The 18370-nt window shown below is 42.8% G+C and overlaps 1 protein-coding gene across 1 annotated transcript in view; it reads left to right on the top strand.

The window, feature by feature from the left end:
* Positions 1-3078: 3078 nt before the first annotated feature.
* The window catches only part of LOC121872581 (ionotropic receptor 93a-like), a 61805-nt gene continuing 46513 nt past the window's right edge, over positions 3079-18370 (top strand). Inside the window, exons 1-6 of the mRNA XM_042375413.1 lie at positions 3079-3100; positions 6956-7058; positions 7443-7567; positions 10025-10144; positions 11210-11442; positions 11896-12030. Coding sequence (XP_042231347.1) covers positions 6959-7058; positions 7443-7567; positions 10025-10144; positions 11210-11442; positions 11896-12030 — 713 coding nt within the window. The 5' untranslated portion in view covers positions 3079-3100; positions 6956-6958. The remainder of the gene's footprint in view (positions 3101-6955; positions 7059-7442; positions 7568-10024; positions 10145-11209; positions 11443-11895; positions 12031-18370) is intronic.

Genomic DNA, 18370 nt, shown 5'->3' on the forward strand with positions numbered 1-18370 from the left:
GTTCGTAACATCTGTTTTAGGATAATAAAAATAAGAATCTCACTACAACCAGACCACTACTACAGCCAACTCACTATCACCACCAGCCCACTACCATCACCAGCCTACTACTACCATTATCACCAGTCCACTACCACCAGTCCACTACCACCAGCCCACCACCACCAGACCACTACTACTATCACCACTTTCTCGAGGGTAAAATGAGCTGAAAACCTTCAATTAAACAATTTTTGACTGAATATACTTCCTGAAATTCATAAAATCTAGTTACCAACATTTGTTCCGTTCATGGGCCGTTTGCTAATCTACCTTGGAACACTTAAATGCAACTTTGTGGTGGATAAGGATAAGAATATAGGGTAAAAAATCCATCTAAATCTAAATCGATGTTTGGGGAATGTGACAAGGCATATATTTATCTAAACACATTAATGAGTTTAAAACCTTAATTTAAGCTATTTGAATGACCTTTGACGCTTATAATGAAATCAATTTATTGAGGTCACAACCAAGGTAACCGTGTACTGCGTTTATTAGTTTGATATTGGAAAAAAAACGGACGAAAAAATTAACAAAAAGAAATTACTAAATATACGAATCTTGTGGGGGATTTTAATATTATTGTGTGATACTTGTGGTACCGTGCGTGTGCTAACTTGCCTCTAATATGACATAGATATAACTGAATAGTAGGTCAAAATATTTGTTGTGGGGGAGATTTGACCTGTCACCTCATTAAATCATTAAATAGGTTATCTCCAGATTATAATGTCATCCAGGTCACTATATTCCCTCTACCTCCAGGTTACTGTACCCCTTCCACCTACAGGTCACTGTACCCCTTCCACCTCCAGTCACTGTACCCCTCCACCTCCAGGTCACTGTGACCCTCCACCTCCAGATCACGGCGCCCCTCCACCTCCAGATCACTGTGCCCCTCCACCTCCAGGTCACTGTGCCCCTCCACCTCCATGTCACTGTACCCCTCCATCTCCATGTTACTGTACCCCGCCTCCACCTCCAGGTCACTGTTCCCCTTCCACTTCCAGGTCACTGTACCTCCACCTCCAGGTCACTGTACCCCCTCTACCTCCAGGTCACTGTACCCTCCACCCCTAGGTCACTGTACCTTCCACCTCCAGGTCACTGTACCCGTCCACCTCCAGGTCACTCTACTCCCCTCCACCTCCAGGTCACTGTACTCCTCCACCTCTAGGGTCACTGTACCCCTTCCACCTTCAGGTCACTGCAGGTACCCTCCACCTCCAGGTCACTGTACTCCTTCCACCTCCAGGTCACTGTACCCTTCCACTCTGGTAGGTCACTGTACCCCCTCCACCTCCAGGTTACTGTACCCTCCCTCCTCGAGGAGGTCACTGTACCCTCCACCTCCAAATCACTGCACTTCCACCTCCAAATCACTGTGCCCCCTCCACCTCCAGATCACTGTGCCCCCTCTCCACCTCCACAGGCTCCACTGCACCCTTTCCACCTCCAGGTCACTGCACCTCCACCTCCAGATCACTGTGCCTCCACCTCCAGGTCACTGTACCTCCACCTCCAGGTCACTGTACCCTCCACCTCCAGATCACTGCAGCCTCCGCCTCCAGGCTACTGCACCTCCACCTCCAGGTTACTGTACCTCCACCTCCAGATCACTGCACCTCCACCTCCAGATCACTGTACCCCTCCACCTGCAGATCACTGTGCCCCTCCACCTCCAGATCACTGTGCCCTCCACTCCCAAAATCACTGTGCCTTCCACCTCTCCAGATCACTGTGCCTCTCCACCTCCAGGTCACTGTACCCCTCCACCTCCAGATTACTGTACCCCTCCACCTCCAGATCACTGTACCCCTCTACCTCCAGATCACTGTGCCCCTCCACCTCCAGATCACTATGCCCCTCCACCTCCAGGTTACTGTACCCCTCCACCTGCCACCATCCGCCCCACTTCCAGGTTACTGTACCCATCCACCCAGGTCACTGTTCCCTCCACCTCCAGGTTATTGTACCCCTTCGCCCAGGTCACTGCAGGTACCCCTCCACCTCCATAGATTACTTTTATCCCCTCCACTTCCAGGTTACTGTACTTTTCCACCTCCAGGTTACTGTACCCTCCACTTCTATAGGTCACTGTACCTCCACCTCTCCAGGTCACTGTACTCTCCACCTCCAGGCAGGTCACTGCAGGCCTCCACCTGGTGCTGTCACTGTACCTCTCCACCTCCAGGTCACTGCACCTCCACTCTCCAGGTCACTGTGCCCCTCCACTCCAGGTTACTGCAGTTCTCCACCTGAAAGCATTGTACCCCCTCCACCCAGGTCACGTACCCCCCACCTCCATGTTACTGTACCCCTCCTCCACCCTCCACAGGTCACTGTGCTCCTCCACCTACACCTGTCCAAGGGCACACACACACACACACACACACACACACACACACACACACACACACCCACTATTATTACACACACACACACACATTATTATTATTATTATTATTATTTACACACACACACACACACACACACACACACACACTTTTATTATATTCATTAGTAAATTTATTTATGACTGGACTCTTCAATTTATGAGGTAAGTTTCACCTCCTTTAGATATTCCAGAGAAACAGACACTGCGTGGCGTATGACACCTCTTCATGTAATTACTCTCTTAAAGGTTATCTTAAATTGGTGCTATTTTTACAATTGACTAAATTATTACATTTAAGTTAATAAATAATCCATCTACTATTATGATTACTTTTGTAAGTAAATCCTATGACATTTAATATGTATATCTCATTTAAGATTTACATGAGGCTTGTTACAGTTAAGAAAAATTTGATATTACAACGCAGAGGTGTCCCATCAGTCAACACCTCAAAGAAGTGCTTTGTTTTTCACATGAAAAACGCAATCGATTCCGAGGGTATTGTCACAGTAATAACCAGTTCGTAGTGGGAACCCAATCACCGAGGTCATAAGTGCATATTGTTGGGGAAGTAACATATATAAGAGGGTGAAATGCGTGTGTGAGGCAGTAAGGAGCGGGTCGTGGTGGTGACACAACTCACTCAACATCTCCACAAGTGTAAGTGCTGCTCCTCGCCTTAGAGGTTGTGTATTTAGCGACGAGTGTTTTTCAGTGGTGTTTACAGTGGTTGTGAGTGTTGGTATTGAGTGAGAGTAAATGTGGTTGTTGGAGATGGTGTGTATCCCGTGGGTCAGCCCTTAGTGAAGCACCTGTCCAGGGTGCTGCACACCTGACTGATTGAGGCGTAGTGTGCCCAAATGACTGATATCTGCGCCTTGCTGCTCACTAGACAGACTGTTGTGTCGTGTGCTAAAGGAACGACTGCTGTTCCAAGTTGTACACATAAGTGATTTCTAGGTGTGCTGTCTACCAACCACCCACCACCTACTAGTCAATGTTTACCTCCCATTACCCATCACCCTTCAAACACCATATGCTGTAACATCCTTCATCTACCACCTACCACCATCTGCTACATATAACCCATCATCACCCACCACCCATCAAAGCCACGTGCAGTACCTTTTACCACCCATACCCATAACTGTATCTCACCACCCCACTACCGACAACCAGTAAATATCATCTACCACCACCACTTGTCATCCACCACCTACTGTTCACCTCTTGCCACTAAGCACCCAGCACCCACCTGTTATCTATCACTTGCGACTCACCACCTACAACCACCCAACAAAACCCACTCAGTACCACCCACCCAGCACCACCCATTCAATTTCACCCACCCAGCACCACCCACCCAGCACCACCCACCCAGCACCACCCATCCAGCACCGTCCACCTAGCACCACCCAACCCAAACCCACCCACCCAACACTACCCACCCAGTACCACTCCATCCAATTTCACCCACCCACCACCACCTACTTAGCACCACCCACCCAGTACCACCCATCCAGTTTCACCCACCCAGCACCACTAACCCACCCCACCCACCCAGCACCACCCACCCAGCACCACCCACCCAGCACAACCCACCCTGCACCACCCACCCAGCACCACCCACCCAACACCATCTACCCAATATCACCCACCAATACCACCCACCCACTATCACCCACCTAGTACCGCCCACCAACATCACCCACCCAACATCACCCACCCAATACCACCCACCCAGTACTCTAATTCAATACCACCCACCCAGTACCACCCATACAATACCACCCACAATACCACCCACACAATGCCACCCAATCAATACCACCCACCAATACCACCCACCAATACCACCCACCAATCCCACCCACCCAGTACCACTCTAATCAACACCACCCACCTAGTACCACCCACCTAATACCACCCATACCAATACCACCCAACACCAATCCACCTACCCAACACTTTACCGAGCACCACCCACTTAATATCAGCCACCCAATGCCACCCACCCAACACCACCCACCCAGCACCACCCACTCAACACCACCTACCAAATTCCACCATCCAGCACTCACCCAGCACCACACAACTACCACCACACAACCAGCACCACACAGCCAGCACCCACCCACCCACTCACCACCCACTCAGCACCACCCACCCATCACCACCCACCCAGCACCACCCAACTAGCACCACCCACCCAACACCACCCACCCAGCATCTCCCACTCCAGCACCACCCACCCATCACCACCCACCCAGCATCACCCACTCAGCACCACCCACCCATCACCACCCACCCAGCATCACCCAACTAACCACCCACCCAACACCACCACCCAGCATCACCACCAGCACCACCCACCCAACACCACCCACCCAGCACCACTCACCCAGCACCACCCACCCAGCATAACCCACTCAGCACCACCCACCCAGCATCACCCACTCAGCACCACCCACCCATCACCACCCACCCAGCATCACCCACCCATCACCACCCAACCATTACTACCACAGCCCATCACTATCTTTGCTGGTCATGGTTGCTGACGTGAGTCGGTTGCGTTACTCATTATTGATCTCAGTAAACTGCTGGCCTAAAAGATTTATAAAGCAGAGTAATAAGAGACATATCCCATAAAAATTTTCCATCTTGTACTACGTCGCCGCCAGTGAGATCATACAATGCAGAACTTTACTTACATTGATTAACAACACCCAAATAGTATATACAAGAACACTTAGAAACATATAAATCCATAAAGACTTAGATACACACATGTAAATCAATGCAATCGCCTCTGTCAACATATTGACTGTACTCCTTATATAAACGTGGGCTATCTACAGACAGAGTACATACATTAAAACTTACTAACATGGAATCAAGACATACTGTATACAGGTAGATACACAACTATTCTCATCGGCGTTAATAAGCCAGCTGTAATGGCATCAGGTGGTATCAGTGTAACAAACAAATAAATTATTTTCTTATGTGTTAAGATTAGTTCTGTAATGCTACATAAGAGGTAGATGTGTGAGTGATTTACTGTGTCAGGAATTCACCTAGAATAAACATACTTAGTAAATAAGGTCACTAACATTATAGCATCCTAGAGGGTCATGCAAATGACCTGTGCACCCTTCATTGCACCCATTAACACGGTTTTGTAAATAATATTAGACAATTATGTTCCACATTCGCCATAACCCCCACAACAGCGTTCAATAACCAAGGAGGTCATCTGCACTGTGTTGTTCGTGAGGCCACGTATAATGGGAAGCAGCGGGTCGTGGTGGTGACAACACACAACTCACTCAACAAGTGTAAGTGCTGCTCCTCACCTTAGAGGTTGTGTATTTAGCGATAGTGTTTTTCAGTGGTGTTTACAGTGGTTGCAAGTGTTAGTTTAGTATTAGTGTTGATTGAGAGAAAATGTGATAGTTGGAGTAGGTGTGTATCCCGTGGGTCAGCCCTTAGTGGGACACCTGCCCTGCGTGCGGCACACCTGACTGACTAATTCCTTCATTCTGCTGTCTTCCTTCATAACTGCTCGCTGTGTTACCCCTGCGTCACCCCACGCTATCCCTCTTCTGCCCTCGGGTTATCTTACATTCATAACCATTACAAGAGAGGGACGATCTATGTTGCTCAGAGAGGTGAAAAACTTTATTTCCTGAACTCCACAGTTCCACAGTTTAAAGATCAACCCTGTTACACGAAGGTGAACATGAATAATGGAATGAAGTAGAAGATGGTAATATGAAGATGACGAACAAAACATTAGTATTGCATAGATGAGCAACAGATATAGAATTTACACATCACAATTGAGAACATGGTATATATATATATATATATATATATATATATATATATATATATATATATATATATATATATATATATATAATCAACGACCTAAAAATAGTATATATATATATATATATATATATATATATATATATATATATATATATATATATATATATATATATATATATATATATATATATATATATATATATATATATATATATATACGCTCCACACTAAACAGGGATAATTGCAGTTAGCGATAACTTTTATGTATTTCTTATTTTTTAAACTTCTGACGGCACATACACGATCTTGTAGATAATCACAATAGAGTACATATAAATGACTAGCGGCATACGTAACCTAAATTAGGTCAACCTTCCCAAACCTTTTTACTGTATATTTTGGTTCTTTTATGATGGCAAACAACGTGTTAAATGAAACAAACAGTTTTACCATTTACAAAATAATTTATAAAAAGTGATACAAAAATAAAATGATATCCCGATTTAGAAAAATCGTCATATATAAAAAAGTGTGTGTGTGTGTGTGTGTGTGTGTGTGTGTGTGTGTGTGTGTGTGACATCACAGATCTCCACCTGCATATACTGAACTCGGGCCAACGGTCAGGAGACAGAATGGCCACCACTGACCTACTGTGTGTTCTCTGTGTGATTCCAGATAATGCTCGGTGACAGCTTGAGCAACATCAACACAGGGAAAATAATACTGATGATGGTGAGCCTCGCCGTCAACACCGTCCTCCCGCTGCCTCCACACTCAGGTACTATACGTAATGACCCGAGTTTGGTAAACAACCTTATACTGTACCAGGATATCAGGCACTTGTATATGGGACATGTACCTCTTATGTAACTCTATATATATATATATATATATATATATATATATATATATATATATATATATATATATATATATATATATATATATATATATATATATATATATATATATATATATATATATATATTTATATATATATTTAAGACAGTGACTAAAATCTCGATGAAAAAGTTTTTTACGATGTGAAGTCAGTGTACATACCTACTCACATTTTCATCATAAAGTATAATTAGATCCAAATTAACAATGTTTGCATTCTTACACTGAACCGCTAAATTATCACTCATCGTATCTGGGTCAGTTGTAGGAGAGTTGTTGTCAGTCGCAGGTGGTGGTGTTGGCGCCGTCCTGGAGGCGGTGTCTCAGCCCACCTGCTCCCTCATCCTCCTCACAGATGGCACCACCTCACCCTCCACCATCCTCAAGGTAATGTTTGTTATTATGTAGCCTCCACCTGCTTTATGTTCTTATGTAGCCCCACTTGCTGTATGTTCTTATGTAGCCTCCACCTGCTATATGTTCTGATGTAGCCTCCACCTGCTGTATGTTCTTATGTAGCCTCCACTTGCTGTATGTTCTTATGTAGCCTCCACCTGCTGTTTGTTCTTATGTAGCCTCCACTTGCTGTATGTTCTTATGTAGCCTCCACCTGCTATATGTTCTGATGTAGCCTCCACCTGCTGTATGTTCTTATGTAGCCTCCACCTGCTGTATGTTCTTATGTAGCCTCCACCTGCTGCATGTTCTTATGTAGCCTCCACCTGCTGTATGTTCTTATGTAGCCTCCACCTGCTGTATGTTCTTATGTAGCCTCCACCTGCTGCATGTTCTTATGTAGTCTCCACCTGCTGTATGTTCTTATGTAGCCTCCACCTGCTCTATGTTCTGATGTAGCTCCACCTGCTGTGTTGTTCTTATGTAGCCTCCACCTGCTGTATGTTCTTAAGTAGCCTCCACCTGTTGTATGTTGTTATGTAGCCTCCATCTGCTGTATGTTCTTAAGTCGCCTCAACCTGCTGTATGTTCTTATGTAGCCTCCACCTGCTGTATGTTCTTAAGTAGCCTCCACTTGTTGTATGTTCTTATGTAGCCTCCACCTGCTGTATGTTCTTAAGTCGCCTCAACCTGTTGTATGTTCTTATGTAGCCTCCACCTGCTGTATGTTCTTAAGTAGCCTCCACCTGTTGTATGTTGTTATGTAGCCTCCATCTGCTGTATATTCTTAAGTCGCCTCAACCTGCTGTATGTTCTTATGTAGCCTCCACCTGCTGTATGTTCTTAAGTAGCTTCCACTTGTTGTATGTTCTTATGTAGCCTCCACCTGCTGTGTGTTCTTAAGTCGCCTCAACCTGTTGTATGTTCTTATGTAGCCTCCACCTGCTGTATGTTCTTAAGTAGCCTCCACCTGTTGTATGTTCTTATGTAGCCTCCACCTGCTGTATGTTCTTATGTAGCCTCCACCTGTTGTATGTTCTATGTAACCTCCACCTGCTGTATATTCTTATGTAGCATCCACCTGCTGTATGTTTTATGTAGCCTCTCTAATGTAGCCTCCACCTGCTGTTTGTTCTTATGTAGCCTCTTCATTCTGTATGTTCCAATTTAGCCTCCACCTGTTTTTATGTTCTTATGTAGCCTCCACTTGCTGTATGTTCCTATGTAGCCTCCACCTGCTATATGTTCTTATGTAGCCTCCACCTGTTGTATGTTATGTAGCCTCCACTTGCTGTATGTTCTTATGTAGCCTCCACCTCCTGTTTGTTCTTATGTAGCCTCCACCTGTTGTATGTTCTTATGTAACCTCCACCTGCTGTATGTTCTTATGTAGTCTCCACCTGTTGTATGTTCTTATGTAACCTCCACCTGTTGTATGTTCTTATGTAGCCTCCACTTCCTGTATGTTCTTATGTAGTCTCCACCTGTTGTATGTTCTTATGTAACCTCCACCTGCTGTATGTTCTTATGTAGCCTCCACTTCCTGTATGTTCTTATATAGCCTCCACCTGTTGTATGTTCTTATGTAGCCTCCACCTGCTGTTTGTTCTCATGTAGCCTCCACCTGTTTTTATGTTCTTATGTTGCTGTATGTTCCTATGTAGCCTCCACTGCTATATGTTCTATGTAGCCTCCACCTGTTGTATGTTATGTAGCCTCCACTTGCTGTATGTTCTTATGTAGCCTCCACCTCCTGTTTGTTCTTATGTAGCCTCCACCTGCTGTTTGTTCTTATGTAGCCTCCACCTGCTATATGTTCTTATGTAGCCTCCTCCTTTTGTATGTTCCTATGTAGCCTCCACCTGCTGTATGTTCTTATGTAGCTTCCACTTGCTGTATGTTTCTATGTCGCCTCCACTTGCTGTTTGTTTCTATGTCGCCTCCACCTGTTGTATGTTATGTAGCCTCCACTTGCTGTATGTTCTTATGTACCCTCCACCTGCTGTATGTTCTTAAGCAGCGTCCACCTGCTGCATGTTCTTATGTAGCCTCCCCCTGCTGCATGTTCTCATGTAGCCTCCACCTGCTGTATGTTCAGACGTAGCCTCCACCTGCTGTATGTTCTTATGTAGCCTCCACCTGCTGCATGATCTCATGTAGCCTCCACCTGCTGTATGTTCTGACGTAGCCTCCACCTGCTGTATGTTCTGACGCAGCCTCCACTTGCTTTATGTTCTTGAGTAGCTTCCAATTATCCTTCAAACTTACGTTATGTTTTCCTTCGTTTTAAAAAATTTACAAAGGCATTTCTTCATCTTGAAATACTAAATGTGCAGTCACGAACAACTGCATCTTATTTTTAGTTAGTTATGTTGTTGTATCTAGCTATGACTATATCTGGCCACTGTTATGAATATCAAATGGTTATAAGAGCCATCTACGTCTCAGGTGGAGAGTGTAGTACGAGGAAGCCCTTGGGGGGTGGGGTGTTTCAAGGTGGAGGTAGACGGCAAGGACGGTAATGTGACGCAGGCGATCTTCTCCCGCTTCCTTCGCCAGGCTCGACAGGTAGGTCACTCTGCCACCTGCTTCATTTGGATCAACAATTGGGTAACTCTCTCACCAGCTCCAAGCTAATGCATTAGAAAGTTACTTTCTTCCCACTGTTGCAGTTTCCGGTTACCTGTGGAATCACTAATTAGAGGTGAACTGGAAGCAACATTTACAAATGTTTATGGGTTACGTTTTATACCCAAATAGTCTTTTCTCCATTTATTAAGAAAATAAAATATTGCACTATAACTAGGATATCACCGTAATCATCGCTTTGAGCTGTGAGCATAAATAAGGGACGAAGCTTAAGTATAACGAGCTTCACGTCTCATTGGCTCAGAGGTGGGAGACGAACTGGCGATAGCCGGCTACTCAATTGATGACTCTGCGGTCAAGGTGTGAGGGCACAGTGGGAGTACACTGTCACATGTCCAATTGATGACTAATCACGGCTCACAGGAATATTACCGTGGTGATATAATTATAAAAACCTAATGTATGTAACCCACATTTATTTAGGTATAACTGTTTGTTAGATAGGGGATAATACACCATCACAATAAGCAAGTCACTTCCCTGTAAGATTGATAGGCTTTCCATCGCACTAAGCAGGATGCTCACTTAGCCTCTGCTCAAATGGGATCTACAAGAAGGTCACTACCCGAATTATTCCACCAGCCTCCTCAAGAAAAAAAGGTCAAACGGTGGAATAAACATAAATGGCTCGTCCATCTCTCACCTAGACCAAACCATCAATAGATCCACAAATGGCACTCGTTCTATCAGAGATCCGTTGGATCAGTCTGTGGAATGCACCAGATTTATTTAACTGATTCCAGACAGCATGAGAGTCTCTGGCCCCTGAATTTCCTACCTACTGAGTCTGTACTGCTGAGCCTGTGAGTAATCATCTTTACGCCAATTCTGGACTGCTTATAATATATATTTAGATATATATATAATTAAAAAAAATTAGGTTACCATCTAAAAACTAATTTATACCAATTATCTTAACGGTGATTACATTTGCTGCGTAATAACAATTAGAAACATATAGGTCATAACCCTGTCTTGTCACAGGTGAGGCTCAAGTCTCGGTGTGTGCGGGTGGTGGTGGTGTGTCACGACCCGGTCTTCCTCGCCACCTTCGCCGAGTGGTCCGTCAAGGGTCGCCTCCTGGTGTGGGCCACCAAGCTGCTGGTGGTCACCAGCCTCCCACTCCCACAGCTCCACGCCCTCCTGTCCTCCCACTGGACCTTCTCCATGATGAACACCATCTTGCTCAACCTGGAGGACACACCACCCAACCTCAGGTAATATACACAATGACCACCATCTTGATCAACCTGGAGGACACGCCACCCAACCTCAGGTAATATACAAAATTAACACCATCTTGTTCAAATTAGAGGACACACCACCCAACCTCAGGTAATCTACACAATGCTCAACCTAGAGTAGAGTTCATCCATTTCCATTAACATTTCCAAACATGGCCACTCCGAATACATACTTTGTGCCTCAACCAAGAATACATTTTACCTCTACTAGTCTCTAATCTTGTACCATTAATTATTTACACAGTCGATAATAAATCATCTGTAATTGGGTGGTCGATGAATTTGTACAGAGTTGAAGTACATGTAAAGAGGCCATCCTTTACAGTCACCACAAGTGTCCATCATCTTTGTCCATTTATGATCATTTAATCGAGAAAAATCAACACACACACTTCTTGAGTAATATATAATATTTACCTCCACCAGGGACAGGGTCAGCGTGTACACCCACCTGCCATACACCCCGGAGGGAGCTAAGGTGGTGAGAGTTGCTTCCTGGACACCAAGACGCGGCTTCGTCGTAAGAGAGGGCCGTTCACTCTTCCCTCCTAAGTTCTCAAAGTAATCTTGTAATAACATCCCTTGAAGTTGACATATATACTGTACACACATCCCTACAGCTTAATCACAATGGCTCTTGAAAATTTAACATTTTTATTGGCAGTTTATAATATCCAAATAAATCATATCACATATAGCTATAATTCCAAGATTGTTTTTCATCACTTGAGAATAATGATGATCTTGATGAGTATCGAGAATTAATCCGTGAAAATTATTTTTGTTACAGACGGATTACTGACTATCCCGAGCCTCAGTTAGATGATGTAGGTCAGAGCTGCTGCTACTGGTATTATTTTAGAGAAACACAGAGTCTAGGAGTTACTATTCACACTCCGGGTATCATAGCTCACACACTGTCGAGTAGGCGACGTACAAACTCAGGTTAAGTTATGATAGTTTATCAATATATCTTTGTTACGAGCAAAATGTTGTTTCGTTATAGTTTTAAGGAGTGATGACGCTTTCAAGTAGTTAACATATAAAACGAGAACGTTATTACCCTCAGCTTCTATGGTGTTGAGGTCAACGTGACTGCCCTGCCTTACCCGCCATACTGGAACGAATTGGAGGGACCTGATGGCATTAAACAGTACTCTGGCACCGACTACTTCTTGTTAAAATCAATTGCGGACTCCCTCAACTTTACTATCAACGTCGTGCCCACCACCTCGTGGGCAGAGGTGAGCAAGGGAAAGGCGCTAAATCAGCCGTTTACTACCTGAAACCGCTACAACTTGTCATATCCACGCAATACAACAACTGCAGCCTCTGCTTTCATCCAAACCCACACCGCACCACGCATTCAGACCAACGTATCCTACCCAATGCCATAACCTCCTTTTGTAAACTCACGACTGGACTGAATTTCACTAGCATCATATCTCTCCAAATCCTCATAACGCATCTAATAAAACATACCAAAACTCAGTGCACAACCCTAATACATAAATGCTGGTTTATGATGTAATTAACAACAGTATGGCTGCAGGTTACACAGCGTGTAGAGGAACGAGTGTCCTTCATGGCCACTGTCTTCCACACCGTGTTACCAGAACGTCTTGAACGCTACGACTACTCATGGGTGTACGAGTACGGGTCCCTTGACTTCAGTATGGCCCAACCGGGTATCAAGCCACAGTGGCAGTCGCTGTACTACCCGCTCACTGACATGGTGTGGGCGGCTGTCCTGCTGGCGCTGCTGATCACCCCTGTGGTCCTGCTGTTGGTGAGTTACGTAATACTAATATATATAAAAAAAATGTAATTTTGTATTACTATGTCCTGTAACACAGAAGTAAATTTGACATTTAAGAAAATTTACGCTTCACTGCAACATAGTATGATGTACATTATATCTTATAAACGTACGATAGTATGTGCAAAATACCTACAGTATTTGGTTACATCGTTTTCTGGCATTCAAAACGAGGTGATGTAAAATAAGAATTGTAAAATTACTCTACATATTGATTGCATAAATATTCGGAGATGAAATTTTCATTATCATAACACATGAATTTAGAAACTCATTTTAATAATTGTATAATCCAGAATACCACTTCATCTAGACACTTCCTCAAGAAACAGATGTACAGTACCTCGTCCTCATGGGACAGCTGTAGACATCATATAAATCACATAGTAAGATAGATGCCTGTGTAAGTCATTGTAAACGGATAGCCCAGGAAGACCAGACAGTTCCCCAACCGCACTGGTTAACCATTATCCTTTACCATGAATGGCGAAGAGAAAGGCAAATACAGAAAAAAGCCAAAAATAACACCTCAGTACTCTAAATTGCTAGGCAAAATGCTATGCACTACACCACAGGTCACCAGTGCAATCTGATATACATCAATAGACCAATAAATGAACGGGAGCCAAACTGGCAGTTAATGAGGACCAAATAACTCCAAATGTAGTGAAACGAGGGTAATGTTGGTGTTAATACTGAAACTTGTTATTATTGCAGATTATTCGTGTTGGTGAATGGAGGGATGGTGGGGACAGGGTAGCCACAGGAAAGGTGGTGCAGGATGTTACAGGGATGCTGTTAGGACAGAACTTGCCACGACGGCTGCCCACAGTCATCTCCAGCCGTGTACTGGTGGCTTCGTGGCTGATGTTCGCTGTCATATTCGGGTCTGCCTATCGTGGCAACCTCACCGCCTTCCTCACGCTGCCCAAGTACCCACCTCGTGCCGAGACAATCCAGGAGCTTGTCAATACTGCAGATAGGTAGTGTTCACGTGTCTTAGTACATACCTGAATAATATATGTAATGGACTTACTCTACATAAAGAACTATTCTTTAATGTCAAAATAATTTAGCTTTCACGAAATATAAATTGTATATTCTCTACCTTAAACACAGGATAACGATGCCACCGTATGGAATAGAGTTCAAAAATTTTTTCAGCAAGTCAAATTCACAGTTGTTCAAGAGACTGGGCCAACTGATGCATATCGTTCCATCAGTAAATGTCGGACAACAACAGGCGGTTGACAAAAAGTAAGTCACTATTTTTTATAGGGAGATTAGAGTTGTCTGGAAAACCTTACAAATTCTCACTGCAATACACTAACACTTTACAATAATACCAACAAACTTCCTTGAAAAAAGTAGGTGTTAGTTTTAACCGAGATTTATAATTCGTACATCATAATGACACTACATTCACTCTTATCCAGATGTTTGATCACAATCACAGTTAGGGTAAAGCTCAGCTTTTACACAAACACCATAAATCATTTTTACCAACTATTTAATATTATTTGGGGTTATGGCAGACAAGCTCACCTCGACGCAGGACGCTACCAGCAACTAAAGATAGCGGAGAGATTCATTGGGGCGGACGGAACCCCCAAGTTATACCTCGGCCAGGAGAGCATCATTCCTGGCCAAGCCGCCTGGCCCATCCCCCATGACGCTCCCTTTAGACCTGTCCTGGACCGCTGCCTCATGGCCGTCATTGAGGTCAGTAACCTAATCAGTAAAGAATATCGTGAATTAGAAGGTAATTTATTCTCCATAAAATGGAAAGTATAGCTCAACATACCAACGTGCTTCCCTTTATAATGACTTTTTACTGCACTTCGTAAGTTATATGCTAATTGTCAAACAACTTACAAAAACAAAACAGGATTATCTTTTCATGTGGAAATCATAAAGTCAACTTTACCTTGAGTAAGCAAGTTGGTGATAATGGTATTTATTGACCAAAGAGTAACAACTCTTGAGGTTTATAAGAACATAAGAACATAAGAAAGTGGGATACTGCAGGAGGCCGACTGGCCCATACAGGGCAGATCCCTTTCACACCCATCCCAGCACTTCCATGTGCCTATCCAACTTCGTCTTGAAGCTCCCTAGCGTCCCCGATCCTACTATAGCACTCTCGGTAGCCTATTCCACATATCCACAACTCTATTACCAAACCAGTGCTTGCCTATATCCTTTCTGAATCGGAATTTATCTAATTTAAAGCCATTTGTTCTAGTTATTTCGTTATTACTGAGCTTCAGAACATCTTCCATTTTACCCTTGTTAATCCCACTTACCCACTTGTACACCTCTATCATATCTCCCCTAACTCTACGCCTCTCTAATGAATGTAACTAAGCTTTTCAGTCTTTCTTCATATGGAAGGTTTCTAATATTATGGATCATTTTTGTCATTCTTCTTTGTACTCTCTCCAAAGAATCTATGTCCATTCTATAATAAGGACACCAGAACTGAACCGCATAATCCATGTGTGGCCTCACTAATGCTAGGTAAAGTTTCAAGATAACGTCAGCAGTTCTGTTACTCACAGACCTAGATATGAACCCAAGAATCCTGTTTGCCTTGTTGCGAACGCTAATACATTGTTTTCTAGGTTTCAAGTCGTTGGTAACAAATACACCTAGATCTTTTTCACAAACTGAGTTTTCTATTTCCGTGTTACCTAGTTTATACTTAACGTTTGTATTCGTCTTCCCTATCTGTAGTACCTTGCATTTATCAGTATTAAAATTCATTTGCCAGTCTACTGACCACTCATGTAAGGTATCTAGATCTCTTTGAAGGTGTTCAAAGTCACTGTGTGACGCATAAGTATCCACAGAAAGGTTTTGGATGATAGAAGACTGACTACGTGTATCAGGCCAGTCAGTCCATCGTGGTGTGGGACCAATGTAGGTGCTCATATGTCATGTGCTCCACAGGCTGGACTGTACGAGAGATGGAACGACGACCTGTTGCGTAAAGCTCAGATGGAGAGTCGCAGGAGGTACAAGCAACAGGAGACAGAAAAAGAGACAGAGTCAGACAGCAGCCTGAGGTCCCTCACCATCACACACCTGCAGGGAGCCTTTATGCTGCTGCTCCTGGGCCTCGGTTTGGCTGGAGTCTCCTTCTTCGTGGAATTCCTCACCGTATAGCTTTTGCGACACCACAGGAAAATTATTAATAACACTCAAGTTGTTTTAATCTTAACCACTTAAAATTATATTGTAATATGAGTAAATGAAAGATAACCGATTACTGAAAATAATTATTGTCATAATTTTTCATTCGCTATGTGTCATAGGCAATAATACTAACTAAGCCAGTTTTCAGTGCATTTCTAGAAAATTTATACTTCTAACTTTAAAGATATTCCAGGTTTATTTAAAAAATACGTTTCACACACTTAAAATACTTCGGGAATTTATGGACCATAATTTAATAAAGTATTTGGCTACCAAAAAATGTATCTGCTCCTTTCATCGCTGTGAACGATGGATTCCGGCTAAACCACTGTTTCTATAACAGGAAAAAGATTAGTAGCGTCACTTGTCTTGACTATTTATATATGGCTAGTTTGCCTGAGGCTATGTCGGGATAATTAAAGGTAAAAGTGGACCTTAGTAGCCACCTGAAAATTGCACCCCCAGGGTGTCCTAATTTGAAGTTTAATCACCCAAAACTATATTGGAGGGTAATTTCAGATGTCCCAAGAGCCAAAATTGCGAATGGTCTCGCCCTCGATCTGTCTCTAATTCTAAAGGTTTCGGTATTAGTGGTCTCGACAGAAACCATATTGAGTAAATTATTCCTGTTATTATTTATTTTTTATTTGTTTTACTTTTTGCTCTATCTGCTTCTATAAGAGTCAATATAAAACTCCCTGTATGGTCTCTACGAAATATTTAACGATTGAATTTTCTTTAGCTCTTCGAACAATTTTTAATTTCATAAATTTAATTTATCATAACCAGCAAATTTCCAAATGAATTGTGTAATTTTGTCATTCCATTGTGTATTTGTTTTAAGACTCAATAAGTGAGACACTATGCATGTTATAAGTGAGTGTTTATTTGTGCACCAAAGATTCTAAATAATTCTTAAATTAATTATTAAGACTTTATGTTGTTAATCTAGTACATATTTTTTATTCTGCCATATTTTGTAAAGTGATGTACAGTAATTTCTCTTATTCCATACATGTTGAATTTGCTTTGTTTGTTTTTTAAATAAATTTAATAATTCCTTATATATAAATGGTGATTTCAATTACAAAGTTATTTTCTTAAAAAATTGTGAATTTTCATAATCTTCCACCAAGTATAATATTAACAGGTATATAAAGTGGCGTATGTGCCATACGCAATTACTTAAAGGTTAGGTTATATTTGTTGTTGACCAGATTATTATTTTTATGATCAATTTATTTTTCATATGCTGTCATAACTGCTTTTGTAAGTAATTTGAATTACACTTAACATTTGTTTCATATTTAAAGTTTGTTTTACACTTAAGATAATCTTTATATTTAAAGTACATTATTACATCATAACAGCAAATACCACCGACAAGTTGTGATTACCCGCAGCAACGTCAGTCACACAGCGCTTCACCCAAGCGTTGTCTTTGGCAGGATAAGATATAATAAATTACAGGGACATAATATTTTGTCGAAAGAAACGGATCGCGGTGGCAACACAATCACTCAGGAAGTCATCCGTGTGTGTGTGCTGGTTACGCCACATAAATAAGAGTGTAGCATGAGTGTATGAGACAGTAAGGGGAGGGTCGTGGTGCAGGTCACTCAACACACATCTCCACAAGTGTAAGTCCTGCTCCTCATTTTAGCTATTATTATTGTACAGTGGTGTTTACAGTGGTTTTGAGTGCGAGGTTAGTGTAAGGGTTAGTAAATGTGGTTGTCGGAGTTAGAGTGTTTCCTTTATGGGGACACTTGTCCTGCACGGTTCACACATAACCGACTGATTTCTGCATCATGTTGGGTACTCAATTGATCGAGTGTTGCGGCGTTTAGCACACCTGACTGATATGTCATGTTATACGTCTAT

This window comes from Homarus americanus, unplaced genomic scaffold (assembly GCF_018991925.1).
Source record: "Homarus americanus isolate GMGI-L3 unplaced genomic scaffold, GMGI_Hamer_2.0 scaffold39155, whole genome shotgun sequence".
In the NCBI taxonomy this organism is placed as follows: domain Eukaryota; kingdom Metazoa; phylum Arthropoda; class Malacostraca; order Decapoda; family Nephropidae; genus Homarus; species Homarus americanus.